General features: G+C 42.7%; 2 protein-coding genes across 2 annotated transcripts; one reads left to right on the forward strand and one right to left on the reverse strand.

The window, feature by feature from the left end:
• Positions 1 to 1,981: 1,981 nt before the first annotated feature.
• Positions 1,982 to 5,755, reverse strand: LOC125015702 (zinc finger protein 706-like). The gene is made up of 3 exons (XM_047597608.1): positions 5,639 to 5,755; positions 4,603 to 4,751; positions 1,982 to 3,515 (listed from the first exon to the last, which is right to left on the reverse strand). Exons 2-3 carry the CDS (start codon positions 4,735 to 4,737, stop codon positions 3,420 to 3,422), a joined length of 231 nt encoding a protein of 76 aa, XP_047453564.1. The 5' UTR covers positions 4,738 to 4,751; positions 5,639 to 5,755; the 3' UTR covers positions 1,982 to 3,419.
• Positions 5,756 to 7,061: 1,306 nt separating this feature from the next.
• Positions 7,062 to 19,727, forward strand: LOC125017006 (grainyhead-like protein 2 homolog). Its single transcript, XM_047599829.1, has 15 exons — positions 7,062 to 7,444; positions 8,048 to 8,234; positions 8,317 to 8,757; positions 8,880 to 8,932; positions 9,983 to 10,241; positions 10,355 to 10,466; positions 11,617 to 11,711; positions 16,052 to 16,210; positions 16,316 to 16,373; positions 16,565 to 16,704; positions 16,803 to 16,840; positions 16,948 to 17,039; positions 17,137 to 17,222; positions 17,303 to 17,367; positions 18,514 to 19,727. Exons 1-15 carry the CDS (start codon positions 7,431 to 7,433, stop codon positions 18,626 to 18,628), a joined length of 1,914 nt encoding a protein of 637 aa, XP_047455785.1. The 5' UTR covers positions 7,062 to 7,430; the 3' UTR covers positions 18,629 to 19,727.
• Positions 19,728 to 20,307: the final 580 nt, after the last annotated feature.

A 20,307-nucleotide genomic window follows, 5' to 3' on the forward strand; every position in this document is an offset into this window, starting at 1 on the left:
TTAGGTTCAGGAAGGGCGTAGTACCATACCAGAGGTATTTCACATGAAGAAAAAAAAAACTGCCAACAGTGAACAAAAGTGTGTAACCGGTTAGGTGAGTTCTGACTCAGTCCATCAACGTCATCTTGAGAACTTGAACACACATGCAGGGACACAAATCTGCCCCGGCAGACGCTCGACTCCTGCATCCAGCTAACCTTTGCATGTTACAGCAAAGCCTCTGATGTTAAATGATGAACTAATGGACATAAGTCACTGAAACTGGCAGCATCTGTCTGGGGTGGAAATTCACCCGAGCAAAAGTACCAGATGTATCACAAAAAATTCTTACAGGATATGTTGGATGCTGAAAACTGTGGTGTTTTACACAAATGAACACTAGAAAACGTTGTATATGTTTAAAAAAATATATATATTGTCAAGACTTGAATGAAATAAATACACGGCCTGCCTCAAGCTGACTGGTGCTGTGTTCTGCTCAAGTTTCCCCCTCTATAATCAGAGAGAAAGGGAGTTTTTCTTCGCTTGCTCTGGGGGCGTTTCAGGCTACGGCTTCTGTAAAGAATAGTTTGATTGTTATTGACGCCAAATAAATGAAGCTGGACCGAAATGAACAAATAATCCCTGGAGTTACGTTAGATAATTTACCCTGAAGTTTACAAAAAAAAAAATAAATATATGGGAAATCAATACTACTAGAAATCACTGAAAAGGCCAACACATGCTATATAGTTACACCAATCAGGCATAACATTATGACCACCTTTTTTATATTGTGTGAGTCTCCCTTATGCCTCCAAAACAGTTGTGATTCATCAGAGAAAGGACATGGGTCTTCTGAGGGTGTCCTGTGAGGGGGAGCTTTGGTTGCTATAGGTTGAGGGGAGGGGGTCTCTGTGGATCATCCCCCCCACAGATACTCGATCTAGTGAATTAGGAGGCCAGGTCAACACCTTGTGCAGCTTTTCATGTTTGTTTGCTTGAATTTTTGGTTGCTCCTTAACAACTATATTTGTGTGTCTGCGTCTGCATTCTGCTGATGTCATCAAGGAGTGTCATTGCTATAGGGGTGGAGATGCCTGGTCATTTAGATACACGCAAAAAAAGTTACATATTATTGTCCTTGTGCCATTGTTTTAAGGGCAAAGGAAATAGGCCAGTTCACAGAACCTGTCAGTCCGGTAGCACACCGCTCTGACCACCCACTATTTACATTTCGGGAGTCACAAGACGAGCTCCGAGCTTCCTCATCAGTCAAGGGTGTGAGAAGGTACAAAGCAAGAGGGTGAAACACTAACAGAAACAGCGATGACCAATATGCCCTGGAAGATTCACTTTGAATCACAAAGCTCTACATTTCACGTACCTGCATCATATTTTAAGGCGTTTCTCTGGTTTCTAACAACGCCCATATTCCTTAGCAACCAGCGTGATGAGGGCATTAATAGATCATGAGCGTAAATAATAGACGAGCGGCATAATCCGTTAGCGTTTGTCGGCTCATGTAACAGTCCCACCATGCTAGCAATTCATTATTACCTTCATGCTACATGTCTAGCTCTTAAATATAGCGTTTGTTTACTTCAATCAGTTGCCTGGGTCGGCAGCTTTTAAGAGAGCACTTGGACTCTTGGCCGGCAACTGGAGCATGAACTGACAAGCTAATAAAACTCTGATTATTGAGATTTAGTTTGTTGGGCCAAGACTGAAACGATTGGCAGAGCAGAGGTAGATGTGATTCATTACACAGATATTCCATTGTCGTGGCTCTGTTAGCAATCGGTGCATGTACACTCACTGTAGAAACAAGTGTTCACAAGAGTGATACGAACACAAGACACAGTGATTACTTTTAAACAGATGTGAATGGACCACAGCGTTACAACACACTGGAAATTCCCACCTCGCTGAGTTTGCAGCACCGTAGCTCATTAAGTCGAGAGACTTCCATTCGTACTTGTTGAAATAAAACACAACTTAGTAATGGTTAATATAAAAGTAGGATCTTTATTAAAACGCTATACATTACATCGTGTGGACAAAGATATGATTATTACAAAAGTAAAAACATGGCTGGTTGTCAGTCCAGACATTAGCACAGTGATAAAATGCCAGTGGTTAATGACCAGTGGGTTCAAATATATTGAAAATAGTTCTCATCTATAAATTAAATCTGCCCGTTAGCGTGCTATGATAAGAAACAAACATTAAAAAAAAAGAGTTAAAGCTAACTTACAGTGTAATATACTTCAGTCTTTTAATGCAGGTTCAGGGTTTTCACATATGCCACAGAGATGAGGGTGAGAGACAGACATAATACAACAGAGATGAACTAAATCGTTATCAAATACTGTAGTGGCCACAATTATGCCACATGCATATTAGAATGGAAAACCGGGAGGTACAGGAGTTAGTGTTATCATTTACAAGCCCCAGTGCAAACTTTTACAGTTAACAGAACGTGAGATTGGGAAAAAATAAAATTTGTTGTATGCAGCAGCAGAGTTAAAATAAGTAATGGAAGGGTTTGCAACACTTGGTCAACTTTTACAACTCTGTTGCACATGAGAAAGTTCTGCATCGGACATAAACTAAATAAACTTCAGGAAATTCTCTGGGGTAAACACAATGTGCAGTTCCAGTACCCGTGTAGCACACTGTGCTTAACGTATTCTTCATTCCCCCCCGACTTAAGATAGAGTTTTCTGGAAATAAAAATAAAAATCAGTGCAGTTTGGAAGAAACTCTTAGTCAAAAGAACACACAATTAGTGGTACTGAATGTGTCTTATCAAGCACATAATGAACCCAAAAGTCATTCTGGATAAACTATAATTTTTTACCCCGACCCTGGTGCGTCACAAATTGGTCTCAGTTAGAAATCCATAACAATCCATCATTTCACAGCACAGTGGATTTGTCTGGAGACGACTTCCAATTATCATTATCGACCTCGTTGAGCTGAGCCAGAACCAGTGCATGTTATCTTCAAAGACTGATGTGAAACTGCGGGAGACCTGAGATGCTGTGGTGGTGGTGGAGCCCGTGAACAAGCTGGTCGTACATTTTTTTAAAATGATCAGATATTGCAAATATTGCATACAACTGAAAATGGAACATACACAATTTTTGGCACAGGCCAAGAGAGGGTCGTTGTGTGTTGCGTGTCTACCTCCAGAACTGGCTCTTAATTGAATTCGAGTAGGCTAGAAGGCAGTTTTACAAAATAATCTATTCAGGAAAGATTTCCACTGGCAGGCAGGCAACAACCATCCCTGCATAAAAATACCCACACATCAATTATTCAGTACGAGGAATCATTGACGTTGTACTGAAGATATTTTATCTGAAAACACTGCAAAATGTAGAAGCCTGTCCTGAATCAGCTGCGACGGGCTTACTGAAAGAGCGGTGAATCGGTTACGCCTCCACACCAACCAACTCTGGGGGCATCGGAGACTTTGGATGTTTGCTTTCAAAGTGCTGCTTAAAGGTCTTGGGGTCGGGCATTTGTGTCTGAAAGAAAGTGGGAGAAATAAAACAGTTATAAGTAGGAAAATGTGTATAAATATAATAGTATGATTCATATGGTATCGAAGTGAGAAGGTGTGTAAAGCAAACTCAGAATAAAGTATCGTGTCAAGGCAAAGGATATTATTTTGGTTATTTGCAATGATCCAAAGACAGAATCATGGACGGACAATCCTGCAATCTTGTATGTTATTGTGATGGGGGTTTGGTAAACGGTAACAGAGCGAAGAAGTGGAGCTTTAACTGTCTACATCCGGTGAGTCAGACTATTGTTGGGGTGATACGCTGGTGGTCTGGCATCACCATGACTAGAGATAACCAACTAAAGGAGACAAAACATCACATTTACAGGTAACAATACATGTCACCACCTCTCTGTTCAGATCTAAAAAAGAAACCTACACAGCGAGAGCTTGCATGTAAGCTTATCTCTGTCATTTTGAATTTCACACCCATCAACACAGAAGCAATCGGCCTTTTCCGCACAGAGACTGGTGGAGGTACGAATACAAAGACTGTGGGAGTTCTGCCAATTTTCATACGTGCAATCTGCATCTGGACAATGAGAGAGCTGACAGCGTGGTGCAAACTGGTGCACAGGAAACCGTTTGTGTGCAGCAAAAAAAAAAAAAAAGATTTCTGGTAGTGTCTGGCAAAATGGAATCAAATTGGTAATGTTTTTTGTCCCATCAGTAATGTCATGGTGTGTACAGTATCCAAGGATGCAGTCTTGAGGGGAGGCGCAAGTTTAGTCGGTTTCAATTACAGCAGTAACGCGAGAGAACATGAAATGCTCAGCAAGGCAAAAGAGAAATAATAACTGACCACATTCAAATGAAACAAAAAAAGAAATCAAAGGAGAGCCCAAAAGTGGCAAACATCTCAAATGTGCAGCCGAATTATCATATATGTATATTTAAGAATGCACTGGTATTGGACGAATGGCTAATGAGGCAATCAGAATTACACAGTTTCTTATATATTTATAGAAACTATTTGCCAGCTTCCCATTCTACTAGATTCCCTCCTGAGATCGAGGATAAATTAATGTTTTTTCTGCTAAAGCACATACCCGACACACTGTGCATGTGTATACTAAGGCAGCCTTAGCGGCTGCCTTCTGGTCATGGCCTTTGCTCTTCTTGATCTCCGCCTGTTTTTTGGCATTTTTCTGCTGGGACTGGAACTTCTGGTGCCCACGGGCCATATCTGATGTTACACCTGAGGAAATTATACAGGAATTTGATCAGCACAACACCGTGGAGAAGGTGACGAGCCATAAACTGAGAAAAGCTACAAAGCCTAGGCAGCACATAATTCCTTTAAAAAAAAAGAAAAGAAATAAAAGGGTAATGGGAATGGAAATCATAAATGCAGTTACAACAACAAAGGCTTTGAATATTTACAATTAAAAAACGCTCCTCTTATGACATTACCAGACATCAAAAAGTGCAAGACAGCAGTGCCTGTTTCAGATCTAGGTTAATTGCCCCTTTTTGGGTCACATGTATAAGGCAATTAACTTGGAAATTTCCCCAAAGAAAATCAGACTGCAGTTATTCAAAGTTATTATAGACATAATGTTAGATCTAGGCCAGGGGTAGGGTTGTATGAACTTGGCTTCTGATCGGTATTAAGAGGGAGGGACTAACTTGAAGTCAGTGGGAAATTTTGAATGCGAGTCTGCTGCACGTGAGCAACTATTTATTTGTTTTGTCATCTTCATATGAACTTACTAAAAATTATATGAACCTCACATGTGCAGCAGTGAGGCTCGTCTCCGCCACGCACCGCTCTCGTGCGGCTAACATTGATGGATAACGGTATAGCAGCGATGCTAGATAGCGTTTAGTTTCGGAGCGATTGTTGTAAAAACAGGATTTGGTTGTCTTCACAACACAAAGCAGTTGCATAAACATACCTTACACGAAAAATTAACACGAGTGTCACTTCGTCCTAATACAGAGACAAGAGTTCTATTAGCCGGCTGCTATTCCTGCCGCTAGGCTAGTTAGAATAATACGATAAAAAACACACATAGTGAACATGAATACAGAACAGACGTGCGGCATTAAGAGACACACATACACATTTTGCATATGTCTTACCAGTGAACACACACGTATTACAGGAGATAGCCACCAAAATACAATAAAAAAAACTGCCCAGTTGAGTCCTCTGGTCCTTCCGCCGACCGCAACGGTTTTGCCCTCACTACGCTACTGCGCATGCTCAAGGCGTATGGATGCGCTTATCGATACAGAAATGTCGATTCTACCGATCTAGGCGTGGGTTTTTAGAATCGATCTCAAAATATCGATACCAAGTCCGCTTTCACAAGAAATAGGAACACTTTTATGACAGCGACTCTGTAATAAATTATAAAAAACTTAAAAGCGTGAGAGAAAGGGAGGAAAAATGCACCCAACATATGAGACAGACCTCTATGATGAAAGTCCTTCAACTAGTCCCATCACAGTCATTTACACGTAGATCATGTCAACACCCAGTTGTTTCTTAACAAAAACACATAAATGGGAAGTGACAGAGAATGTAGAATGAGACATTTGATGTCAAGGTTCAAGTTCTGTCGAGTTCTAACCTGAAGACCAAAAATAATTAGTCAAAGTCTAAGCGACTGTGCTTATTTTCATTACTGTTTTTTATGTTTAAATGTGATTAAAGAGAAGTCTGATATTTGGCAGCTTTCATTATTACACTCACAAATGTTCATTGCAAAAGTCATCGTTTTCATATACACAAGAGGGCGTATACAAGTATCCATATCAGTATCGGTACCAGGATATTAGGTGTGGTATGACTTGGTATCGGATCGAAAGGAAAATGAGTGGTATCGCACATCCCTAGCAGACAGCGCCTCTTTCTCTTCGTGATGAAATGAAACTGATAAACTCAAAAAAGCACAAATTCCTGAAACGATTAAGATGTCAAGGTTTTCGATATGGAAAAATGACAAATAAAGTTGTAAAAAAAAAGCATCAATTCATTCAGAAAAGCTTCATGACCGTTCATAGAAAGTCGTCTGCATCAACAGACCAAAGCGACTATTTATCCAGAACAAGATGTTAATAAAAAATTAAAAAAAAAAAAGATGTCCACTGACAGCCCCACCTGTATGAACGAGTTCATGTAAATAAATTGTTCACGGTGCAAGGTAATATGTCTACCACAAGGTGTCACGCTGCAACAATGAGGCAACTCCCAACAACTACTAACCTTTCTTTACCTATTATATTATGAATTGGCAGATGCAAGGACCTTGAACAAAATCCGGTCCATTATGAACAATGTCCACCATTGTCTTGTGTATTATATTATATTATATTATATTATATTATATTATATTATATTATATTATATTATATTATATTATATTATATTATATTATATTATTTGGTGTGTCCACCTTTCCCCTCTTTTCCAAGTCACGCCTTGTTCCTCCGGGCTCTAAACCAATGAGAAACCCGCTACTCCACCTGCGCGAAACCGTTTAACCAATCATCGAGGCAGCTTTCGTTTCCTTGTTTATTCTCCCTCTCCAGGTGCTGCACAGACCATCTCTTAATTCACCAACTTCTCCTAAAAGAGTCCCCGGGCCCGTGCAACACATGTTACATTTTATTTTATTTTTTTAATTTATCCAGTGTGGACTCACACTTTACCTGACACCACGGCCAATGGATTCGGTTTCAGGACGTAAGGTTTCACATGATTCATTGGATGTTTTGGCTGAGAGGTTAAACAGAGCCAGCCTCGTGCGGGCTTAGTTTTCTCCCCCTCTCCTTCCAGAGTCCCGCACAAACTTATCTGCACTAACTAGAAAGTCCAGTTTCTCAAGCAAGTCCTAGACAAGCAACACCAGTGAGAACTGGAGGCAGCATGGACTTGGACAGGTAAGAAAAAAAAGCCAATAATATCACGGGTAATAACGTCTGCAAGTTTTACTTCAACTTTTAATTCTGATGCTTTCGTTTAGTTTTGTGTCTTTGCTGAATGTTTCCAGTGCAGCAGTTTTCTCACGGAGTGCAATGTCTATAAGTACTTCCCTTTACATCTATACAAACAACTGAACTGCACAGAAGGCTAGATTATATAAAAATTTGCATAGTGTTCTGAACCCTTCAGTGAGATCCTACTGTTTTTATACATGCTGTAATAATTCCTAGATTTCACTTAGCTGTGAATCTTATCAACAATCCAGCATGTGCCCTACAGAACCTGAGATCATATACACAATCAGCTAGACAATCTGCACCTGAGTTACATCATTTCAGTTGCTATTCAGTTTGTGTTGTTAACTGCAGCGTATACAAGCAGTTATTTCTCAGAAAGCAGTCTTGCATAAACACACTTGGTGAGAAACAGCCAGAGGCGTACCTGGTGGCTCGGCGCCAGATTCATACTGGATTCTGTTACTAAAAGACTGGTTTTGCAAAAAAAAAAAATAACACGGTGGCCCGCTGTCTTTTCTTCCCATTGTCGTGCTGTCTTTTCAGTAAACGCCTGGTGGTGGTGGTACCAAACGAACTGTCGGCGCCATCCCGCAGGGTGTTCAGCGGCGAGAATGAGACGTGGAAGAACTTCCTGGAGACCCCACTGACGGCCGCCACCAAGGCCATGATGAGCATCAACGGAGATGAGGACGGCGCTGCGGCTCTGGGTCTGCTGTACGACTACTACAAGGTGCACCGCAAGGCTCCATGATTCAACACAAGTAATACAAAAATAAATGGGCTTCAGATCATAATTTCTTGGTTTCCTGTAGACCCCTCAGCTTCCCGGAGAGAGGAGACACTCCAGCAGCAACGCCAAAACCACAGACTCCTCCACACTCGAGCCCAACAGCTGCAGGACCACACTGCAACACCAACTTTTAGGTGTGGGGTCCATGCCAGTCAATCTGTCCCTCAACAACAGCAATGCCGCCGAACACCAGGGCTGCAAGTATGGAGCCGTGAGCCTCACAGAAGACGCCAGAGGAGCCGACGGTAAAGGTGGAGGCAGCGCGCCTCTTGCTCTGGTCAAGGTTGAGGGCCAGACGCCGATGTCTGCTGCTTGTTCAGGCGGCTCCTATCAAGACGATTCTAAAGAACAGACGAGGATGGTTTACGAGCAGAGCTGCTATAATCTGTCCCTCGCTGGTTACCTGAAGGATGGACAGAGAAGGACTCCGGACAGCACTTATGAGGATGCTGTGGAAGGACAGGTCAGACTTGTTATACAAGGGGAGTGAGTTGTTGGTGGTGGCGGCGGCTCTTTGTCTGCTTGATGCACAGAATCTCCCTGCATATACGTTTTTTAAAGGGTGCATGTTGTTTTCTTTCACAGGTTCACCACAGAAGTCCGCTCATCACTGATGCATTTCACTACTGCCTGCCTGTGTAAGTTGAAATTTAGAAAACCAACGAAAACGTTAAATCAAACGGAGATTCCCCATAATGTTCTAGCACAAAACTGCACCCCCACTGTCAATAGTCTGCTCAGTTCTGGTTCTGTTTTTGCCAACAACTCTCATTTAAGCACCAAAACTAAACAGGGTGTTGCTTTAGCACATTGTGACTTCCCCCCCAGTCTCTCTTTAAACTTCCACAACGAATAGAGGTGTGAAATACCGGTTTTAGCTTTTCACCCTACAGTGCTAAAAATATGCAGGCGATGCATGGACGATAACCACCTCTACTACAAGATAAGATATATAAATGGAGTAGTTAAGTATAGCTGTATGTACTGTATGAGTAAATGTTTGACACAAATATGACGTCTTATATTTTTTTTAATTGTTATATCCTGTAACATCCGGGCACTTTAGTATTTACACGATATAAACAAAATAAACTACGATGTGTGCATTCACGGTAACGAAGGAAAAGTGCGTTTTTGATCAAACAACAGAGCTCAGTGGCACAGGGGAAATGATATACAGTGATCGTTGGCAGCTGTTTTTTTTAAATAGACATATTTAAGGATGTGTACTTGTTCATTTAGAACCACATTTATCGTGTAATCCACCACTTGCTGCAACAAACTCCTGTTCAAGCTCCATTTGCAACATAAAAACGCTTCCTTCTCGACTCCAGTCACAAAACAAAATCTTCAAAATGCGTCCACTTTGTTTTCCCTTTCATTAATGCGTAGACACATTTTGTGCTGCTCATGTTCAGTCATATAGTTTAGTCCATAGGTCTTCAACATGGGGTCCGTGACCCCTAAGGGGTCCATGGAGGTACTACAGGGAGGTCGCAAAATCTTTAGTTGATTAGACATTTTTTATACATTTTTATTTTTATTTTCCCCTACTGTTTGAAATGAAATATTAATATTTGGACCTTTGCATCATTTGTATGTTATGTTGAAGACCCCTGGTTTAGTCTTATCAGAGGAGCTACTGTCTGTTCATGAGGGTTATTATGTGCTTGCTTTATGTCTCACAGTGACAGTTTCCAGTACAACCTGGAGGCCAGCATGTCGCTCCGGCCGCGGCAAGGGGAAGGACCAATGGCTTACCTGAACCGGGGCCAGTTCTATGCCTTGACGCTGTCTGCCACCGGCTTCAGGTCATCCCAGTCTCAGCCCCAGGGCAAAGTGCGGATGAGCGGGTCGACGGCGTCGCGAGGGCCCGACGGGAGCCCGTCCAGCAGCGAGCAAATCACCGCGGGAGGCTCTGAGCTGCAGCGGGCCGGTGTAGTTCAGGTGAGGGAAAGGAGGCGGTGAATTTAACTGCTAGCTTATCATCAAGCAGTAGCACTTTTTTTTTTTTTTTTTTTTTGGCCTAATCACACTTTGCGTTTTTGTTTGATCTGAAGAGCGTCATCATGGTTGTCTTTGGGGAGGACAAGTGCCGAGACGATCAGCTGAAGAACTGGAAATATTGGCACGCTCGCCAGCACACTGCCAAACAGAGAGTCCTGGACATTGGTAAGTTTTTTTTGTTTGGCTGCCTTCTACATCCATTGCTGCATACTTGGAGTAGCTGGGGCACAGGCCAACACACAAAAATGACTCAGTCACACAGTTACAGAGCAAGTAAGTGTGGCAAACCTGCAGGAGACTTTGGAAGAATCCTGTCACATAGCCTCAGGTGAAACCAGTCTGAATAACAGTCAGCCCTCGATTCCCACAGGAGCTCCACGGAGAGACACCCCGTGGGTCGACATTTGCATAGACGTTAATGGGAGGAGCAGGTGGGGGCCTGGATTGCGGCCATATTGTGTGCGATCAGCAGCAGACAGGCCTCAACCTGCGGTTTAAAACTCAGTGGAATGAACCAGAGGTTTTTTCGTAGACTATGGTGGTTTTTGTCTGTGGCAAGTTTATGCCAACGCCAACCAGGGTACTGGCATGAACATGTCATGGACAAAGTAGGCAGGGAAAAGTGGATTTCTGGGAATACTCGACGTCTTTGGGAAATCGAAGCGAGGGGAGAAAAGATGTACTGTGCTTGAGTTTAGTTTTTCATTATACAGTATTACACTTAACTACTTTCAGCTGTCTAGATGTGACTTATTACGTCCTTTTTAAGGGCACATTACTCAATAAAAAAAAATAGTCACTGAATGGGAAGCTTGTGCAGCAGAAACATATTTCACTCAACTCAAATGTCTCGTGGCGGATGGCCTCTCAGGTTTATCTTGTGACCTTTTGGTGGATTCACATCCAAAACTTAGAAGACTAAGCTACAAAACCACAAGACAGTTGCCGTCTGCTCTGATTAGTCAACTGCCAACGAAAGGAGAGAGGGAAGGAAAGGGAGGGACATCGGAATTGGGACGGAAATTTTGTGTACTGCCTCTTTGAAATAGTTTTCCAGGAAATTACAAACTCTAGAATACACGCAAAACAAGTGTGTTGTCATTGCTGGCCAAGATATTGCATTACAAATGACATATCACACTACATCATAACATTAAATTTGGACTTGTGTGCTTCTTTCCCTACACTTAATAGATATTAAGGATTTAGTATTTGAAATAACAGTTACTAGTTATGGAGTAAGTTAAGATCCTTGTGTTGTAATTAGGACTGACACCAAACTTCGAGGTCTAACACAATTTTCTCTTGTGTGCAGCTGACTACAAGGAGAGCTTCAGCGTGATTGGGAATGTGGAGGAAATTGCCTACAATGCTGTATCCTTCACATGGGATGTCAGCGAAGAAGCCAAGGTAGGAAGAAAAAAAAGTTTCAAAGGGGAAACGGGTCAAAATGATCCTTTCTTTGCTCGTGACGGGGAAGATTGCGCAATAAAACCTAGAGTTACTTAGTGTTGAGGACTCTACTCTACAGGGATCAGGCATAACATTATGACCACAACATTGACCACCTTGTGACAACACGGTGTTCTACTGGGAAACGTTTGGACTTGGCATTCGTGTGGATGTTACTTAGACATGTACCCTCAGAAGGCCCATGTCTATTCTCCGATGACTAGACATCACAACAAGAGATCGTCCGATATATATCGGGCCGATATTTCTGTTTTTTACTGGTATTGGTATCAGCCAATACACTGTGCATTCCCCTATACACACATACACACACATATATATATGAATATTTTTATTTCTCGCCAAGATTTACAGACAGGCGCATCCACAGGCAGCCCTCTGCTGCTGGAGATGATGTGGACCTGTGCAGCCCATACATTGCCCCTCCCCCTCTAGCAGAGTGCATGCAAGGAAGCTGGAAAACACTTGCACTCATAGGCGTGTGGAGCACCCCTAAAAATAAGAGTTGAAGATAAAACCCTAGAATTCTTTGAGTTCAATAAATGTTAATGTTTTTGGTTAAATTGAGACTTGCAACATTTGTTACCACTGTGTCATTTTTATTATTGAAATAGAGGGAGAAACAGCAGTATTGGCTCCAAAAATCGGCAGCATGTATCGGTCAATGCTGATGTAAAACTATTCGGTTTGAGCCGTAAAAATTCCATACTAGTCGTTCTCTAGTCACAGAGACACAAGACCTACACAGCATTAGGTCATAATGTTATGCCTGATCAGTGTATAATCATCAGTTTATGTCAGTATTCTGTTGCTGAGGCCACCGACCATCCACCCCCAACCTTTTTGTCCTCAACGACAGAAGGAGCGTCTCCTGCTTTGTGTCAGGTCATTATTCAGTGGGTCACAGAGACCCAATATGTAATGAAGCAGCTCAGATTTCGCCTTTCTATTGCTGCTCCTTCAGATAAGACAAGCAGCAAACAACACAAACTCATAAGGCCCCCGGTCAGATCTTGCATGAACATCTAATTAACTGACATCACTTCACTTTTTCCTTTTCAGGCGATCATTTTATAACAGAAGTTGTGTTTTGTTTAGTTTTTTAACCTCAACGAACGAGGCAAAACTCTTCCGACACAAGTGCTCCCCAGCTGACTACTTGCGATAAAGATTCCCCAGCATGGAGATCAGTGCAAGGTCTAAACGGGGCCGAAGAATGAGCCCAGCCTCAGGTTGTTTTGGTCCTGTGGCTCCTATTCAGTTCAGTGTTTTTAATGAGAACTCCACAAACCGCCTCGCTGAAAGACGGATAATTGCAGCTTTGCGGGTTTGTGGATAAATATTTACCGTTTGGCAAACACCTCCGCCACGCTGAATGAAACTGTTTTTAATGAGCTCAGGTGGTGATGATGCGGCAGCGTCATTCGATGCGTACTAGTTGTACACCGGACCACAATAATCAACTGTTGTTCCAGGAGCATAGTGTAGGTTTTGATTGTCTGGAAAACAGCAGCATGTGTCATTCACATCCATGTTTTGGCATCAGAACGTAAATCATTATAGCTTTCTGTGTTTACCAGTGATTAAGTCCTGTTCAGACTCGGAGACCAGCATTTTGGCTCAGATGATGGAGCGGTTTCACAGCAGGACAGGTAGACTCAGTTCTGCAGTCTTTATACAGATCAGCCACAACATTAAAACCACTGACACGAGAAGTAAACAGCATCTTGTGACTACTCAATGTTCTTCTGGGAAACTTTTAGACCTGGCTTTAATAGATGTGGATGGTACTTAGACATGTAGCACCCACCCAGACCAGACCAGGCACCCCCACCCCATAACGATGACACTCCTTGTTGACAGTGGGATGCAGACATTAAAAAAAAATGGTTTAGGAACAACTCAAAAAACATGAAAAGCTGCACAAGGTGTTGACCAGGCCTCCAAATTCATTAGATCTAGCGTCTGTGGGATGATCCAACTCATCCAACTCACAGGACCTAATAATCTCCACTATCTAGAAGTTCCAGTTTCCCTTTATATACGATGATCTTTTAGACTGAGAACCTCCACATTTGTTGTTGTTGTTGTTGTTGTAGATTTTTTTTCATTCATTCATTGTTCAGATGTTCCCTGAAGCATTGTTTACAAGAGCAGGTCCACTCAGGTTTTGGTGATTGTCAGTGGGAAAGTGTAGCCAGATGTAAACCGGATGAACGCTGCCCGTGGCTTTGCAGTTCGCTGACATACTATAGCCTGCACACAGGACCAGAGCCTGCTGGAAATAACAGCCCTGTAATTGTGGGGAAATCACCTTGTCACTGCTGTCACTTCTGTGCGGTGCCAGCTAGACATTTAGATGTCCAAATCTAATTTGGAGTCCAGTTTTGACGGGCTGAAACTGATATTTTTGGTGCAAATGACGTTTTTTTTTTTTTTTTTTTTTTTTTTGGCATGGTTCGGCGGTTGCCAGGCAACAACTGGCATCCTCTTTATCACAGAGCGTACACTGTGTTGGTGCGGGGAGATAAGCGGCTTCCTCGAGTGTAAAGTTGTTGTTTTTTTTTGTTTGTGCCTGGATTGCATTCGTCAACTTTTTAGGAAGGAAGGTATTCGAACGCTCCTGGATGCAAGAGGCAGAAAACACAACCACCTACATGCATCCGCGCACGCACAGATGCTGGCGGCCATGCGTCCGGCGTTCGCGGAGAACAAAATCAAACGGCTCGGGTCTGTGGAGGTGTGAGTTTGCGGAGGCGTGCAGGAGGTTCATTTGCGCTCCTGGCCTCTCCAGCAGTCAGCCCTCACCTCTGCAGGTTCAGACACGGTGCTGTTGATGCTGCGTAGTGGGAAAATTGCTCCCGAGCCGCGGTGAGGAATCTTATCCGTTATCTGTCTCCGCCGACCTGTTTGCCGGAGCCGTCGGTCCGGTTTAACAAGAAGATTCAACTGGAGTTTATGTTGGTTTATATGGTTTGGCATTAATCGTGAGAATCTGTTCCACCGCGTTACGAAATAAAATAAACACACACCGCATTGTTTGAAGTGTACGCTAACGGTGACACAGCTTCACTGTGGCGGATTGTGAGATTTTGTGAATTTCTTTCGCGGGCACTCAAAAGGCGGCAGATCCGCAGCTCCGTGGCTAAGCTACGATACTGTAGCTTGTGAAGTTTGGAGCAGGGCCATGGATTTGAACAAGCTGCGACACCGACGGGTCTGGAGCAATGTTAAACCACCGAAAAATTTCGCAAATGTGTTTTGGCCTCGAGGCGCTTGATTTCGAAGCCCGTTCGTGAGAGGGATTGTTGAGAAATCGGACACGATTGGCCTGCAAAAGCGGCCGCTGCTGCTTTTGTGACTCATGACCCCGTGACCCTCCCACTCATCATCATCGCTGCACATGAGTCAGATCGACATTCATTGGGAAAAACATCTTAGATCGCCATCAGATTTCTCAACCGGTCCGAATGTAAACCTTAAAGAATCTTTAGTGAGGCAATGGCTGATGAATAATGGGTTCTCGTGATAGGGGTGAGGGCAGGAATGATCTTTATAATAAAGCAGGAGAGCAGGGGACGGCTACGCTGGTGCCGCCCGTAGCTTTCTGGGAAGAAGCTCATGTGATTTGTCCCACAAACCACGTTCGGGTTTCCAGCTTGTCCGGACAAGATCGAAAGGGCTGACGTCTCACTTTTTTTGATTCTTAACTCGCAAAAGCATCCACCTACAAGACATGGTTTACACAGTGAGATGATTTATGTCATCCAAGATTAAAGATCAAATTAAAAGAAGTGCAACGCTAGATTGCAGCTGCTTGAGGTTGAGAGATATCGGGGGGAAATAAACTGGGTCGAAGAGGGAAGCGGATAAACTCATGCAAGCATCTGGATAATGCATAAATAAGGTATGCAAACCAGAAAACATGGTACATCTACAGTAGGCTTGTTCCAGCTGACTCAATTTGAGGATACTTTTTGTTATTATATAAAATAAAAAATAAATGAAAATAAATTGTGCTCACTGACAGCTGCTAAATTACCTCCTGCAGTGCAAATCAAGATCAAATCAAGATTTATTGTCACTTTAACATACATACAGACAGGATCTGTGCAGACTTTTGGGTAAAGGAGTAGAATGAATAGGTGTATGTTAGTAAAGTGCACGGTGCACCTTCTGCTGGACAAGCAGTCCTCATTACTGCTGCGCGACGGCTATTTGATAATCACCTTTCGGATCACGAAGCCAAATTCACCCAGCCATTTTCGTTTCCCCAGGTCTTTATCTCCGTGAACTGTCTGAGCACGGACTTCTCCTCGCAGAAGGGCGTGAAGGGGATGCCTCTGATAATCCAGATTGACACCTACAGCTACAACGGCTGCAGCAGCAGGCCCATCCACAGGGCCTTCGCTCAGATCAAGGTCTTCTGTGATAAGGTGAGGAGGGTCGCTGACGCAGCGCGGGGAAAAAAAACTGGACTCGGATTAAAGATGTCCAGCCTCCTTTTAATACATCGTGTCTTTTCTTTGTGTGTCTTGCAGGGCGCCGAGAGGAAGCTTCGCGATGAGGAGAAGAAGCAGATCAGGAGGAAGACGAAAGGTGAACATGTGTGCACGAATGGTGTTGGAAGGTTTGATTCGAAGAAAAAAAACAAAACACCTCCTTGGGTGTTATAAAACTAAATGTAGGAACAAAGCAGGGGAATATTTAAAAAGCAGGGTAAATGGCAAAACTCCACGTGAAGTGGTTGCCTGGCAACAGCTGCTGAGTTCATGCTCTTTCTGGATTAGGGAAAAATGGCAGCTTGGGGCCGACCTCTCCCATTAAGAGGGCTGACAGCACGCTGTTGAAAAGCATGCTAGACCTGGACTCCCAGCCCGTCCTCTTCATTCCTGATGTCTACTTTGGGAACCTGCAGAGAGCAGGACAGGTGAGGGAAGCACTCACAAAAAAAAACAAAAAAAACAAAAGAAATGTCTGCATCTCGTTTTGTGTCTCATGTTTTTTTATTTTTTACTCTAATTGAAGGTGTTTGCCTTTAAAACTGCAGAGGTCGTCAAAGATGGGTGAGTGTTGAGAGGTTTTTCTCTAAACCGTCTCTTCATGGTGAAAAGTTATAGAGTTGGATGTTATTTTGTTTTTTTAAAATTACGTGTCTTTGTGTGTTCATCAGAGGGGTTCTGATGAAGAGGATGCCATGTGGTGGTGAGGAAGATGTCTGTCCACCTCAGCCCAAGAAGTCCAAAGTGGAGCTGGAAAGGAGAGGTATGTAACTTGTGTCTGATTACAAATTCACGCCCTTACAACTCATGAGCCTATTTTATTTATTTTTTTGCACATTTCCTTTCCCGTGCTTCTTCAGTTTTACTATATGTGAGGAAGGAGTGTGATGAAGTGTTTGACGCCCTAATGCTGCACGCCCCGACCCTCAAAGCATTAACGGAGGCAGTGAGTATTGATAAAGCGTAAGTTAGCTGCAACCTCGGGCTGCTTCAATGTTTAACGTAAAATGCACTTTGTCTTCACAGATCTCTGACAAATATGCACTGCCGCTTGACAAGATCGCAAAAGTTTATCAGAAAAGCAAAAAGGGGTGAGTCAAACTGCAAAGAAACGAAACGAAGAGTCTGTAGTTTTACTCTGAGAGGCTTGAATTCGACCAAAACGATAACGTCATTGCTAACATGCCTACGTCTGCCAGCATATTCAGTTATCATGTTAACATTTTCTAATTGAGAAACAATGTATATATAGATAATTAAGAAATTGATGCGACTTTATTTTCACTACTTTTGTCTGATAGTGGTGCTTTGAGAGTAGATGCTAACTTACAAGCGTTAAAGTTATTATTTAAAACTTTGTCTCCCCCTTCTGGCAATTAGAGTAATTACACAAGTCACTTCTCTTAATTAAAAAAAAAACACACGCACACAAATGGTATTTTATGTTTGTCCTCAATGCTCTCTGAAGTTTCCTGATCACCAGAGATGGTTTTCATAGAACCTTGGTTACATTAGTAACTCTCGTTTCTCCACGATCAGCTCCGGCCTAAATTGCAGGCTACTTCATCTCTATCACTACAGCTTCTCTCTTCATAAAAAGAAACGTTAAAAAATATAAATTTTATATTATTACCGTCATAATAATGTGTATGCAGTTTGTTTTGTTTTTTTACTGTTCTGTTATAAATGGCTGTTGCCGGTCGGCGTGAAAATATTGCATCGCCAAAATGTAATGTCCAAAGTGGTCGACTGACCAACGGTTCCTAGCGTGACAATCATCTCCAGGCTCTTAACTATTTTTGAACCAATCAGAGAGCTGTGTTCGAGTAAATGCTGACTGATGTCACATGTAATTTTCTTATGATTTCATTGATAAAAGTCATTATAGGATTCAACCAACACATCTTCGAAATAAAACATTCAGGCGAACCCAACGGCGTCTTATTTTTTAACTGTGTGCCAACTTTGATTACTCGAGAACAATACCACATAGAGTGATTCTGACTTTTGTGATTGAAATTTCAGAGTCTTGGCTTTCAAATGAGGCCAAGATCATGCATGAGCTCCAAAATGTTCATGAGCAGCACTCAATTTACTTTGGTCTTGAAAAGGCGTTTTTGTTGTTTTTCGTTTTTTTTTTTTTTTTTTTTTTGCAAAAAGGCTGGATTAATAAGACGTTAAAGCTGAACTCATTAGAGGATGAAGAATCTTTCTGATCTGTTTATTGTCTCCCTCAGTGTCCTGGTGAACATGGACGACAACATCGTCCAGCACTACTCCAACGAGGACACCTTCATCCTCTCCATCGAGGGCTCGCCGGACTCGTTCCGCGTGATCCTGTCAGAGATCTGACGGTCGCCAGCGGCAACGCGTCACTCGTCGGCCGCCGCGTGGTCCGGACACATGCGATCAAGAGCCTCGTTACCAGCGTTAGATGCCAGCGCCAAAAACCGTGTCCTCCGGAGGGGCCACAAGGGAGCCTTAGTTGGGGTTGTAGCCTTGTGTGGATCATGTTTACTAGACAACGTGACGCGGGAGGAAAACCAGGCTTAAATAAAGCGGAAATTTGGTGTTAGGTGAGGAAATATATTTTCATCTGCCCTCACAGCCTGGCCTGATTTCACTTCTAAAGTATTTTAAGACGAGGTTCAGTCCAGTTCACCAGAGGGCATCCAGGCAGCTCGCTGTGGCTTCTCAGGAAGAAGCCTTTATATATTGGATTAGCAGCAGGGAGCAGTGCTGTTGCTTCCCCCTGTGCTTTGTTGCACAGCTTTCCTGGTGCTTCTTCTTGTGGTGGAAGCTCTTACATTGATCACTTGACATTTGACTTCTAAACAGACGTCTGCTCAGAGGTCCCCTTTAAGCCGCCACTCAACTCTTTCATTGTTTTGTTGAAAATATGATTATTTTTAGACGTGTCTTCGAATAAAATTGTTGTAAAAAGTGAGCGCGGCCATTTAATCTTCGCAGATCATCCATATTTTTTTAATCTCACTGTTCATATTTTTACTGCACGCTAAATGCTTCCTATTATTAAAGCGAAATAACCCTTATCTCAGGTTGTGATTACGCTCTGGTGTCTCTGGAGCTATAATTACACGAGGCTCCATTATGGAAGAAGACTGCCAGTCTCCAGGATGCTGTTAAACTGTTTTGCTTCCTCTGTGCCCGTGTTTATTGCTTTTCCTCTCACTAAAGAGACCGTGGTCATTAGTATTTATGGCGTTCGTTAAGAGACTCGCGAGGCCCGAGCCGCTCCATCCGTTTGAACTTGTTCAGAGTTTCACAGAAAAGTACCAGAGCTCCGCTGGCTGCGCGCTGGCTCCGGTCCAGCTGTCCGACCTGCCTGTGTTTACACCTGATTCACTGACACCTTCCATACGCTACATACGCTTCACGCGCCGCCATGTACAGCCTTTGAAGTGAACCAATAAATATAGTTTTGTACGCAGCCGCTCGTCGCTCCTCGTCTGTTGCACCACACACATTTGTCATAGTACAGACTTTATTTATATATATGTATATATAGATTATGAGCTATTTATAAGAACACATTCAGGATTAACAGCTTGTAAAAGGATGTTTACATTGTGTTTAATGCGGTTATAAGTGTCTGTGTTAATAAATGGATTTAATTAGTTGTACAGCATCAACAATCTACTGGCTATAGAGGCTCCTACAGCTGATGCAAATGTGCACTTAAACTAAGAGCCTCGCACGGGCATTTCTTCCAAAGTTTATACATAAATGCAGTTTTTTTCTTGATACTCTGATACATATGGAGACCAGGAGCCAACCTCAAACCTCAAAATGTTTGTGACCCTGGGTTAACACTTAAAATTATGGTATTTGTGCCTTAATTTGCCAGGAAATAGTGGTGAGAAACTAAAAACCATCCATCTGGAATGTGGGTCCAAATTCATCTTCTTTTGAGTCCACTTTTTTTGTGTGTTTCAGGTTTTGAAGGATAAGATTGAGGTTTGTTGACTGACTTCTAGAGGGATTTTGAGATTTCTGCACGAATGGGCACA

This window comes from Mugil cephalus, chromosome 11 (genome assembly GCF_022458985.1).
Source record: "Mugil cephalus isolate CIBA_MC_2020 chromosome 11, CIBA_Mcephalus_1.1, whole genome shotgun sequence".
In the NCBI taxonomy this organism is placed as follows: Eukaryota; Metazoa; Chordata; class Actinopteri; order Mugiliformes; family Mugilidae; genus Mugil; species Mugil cephalus.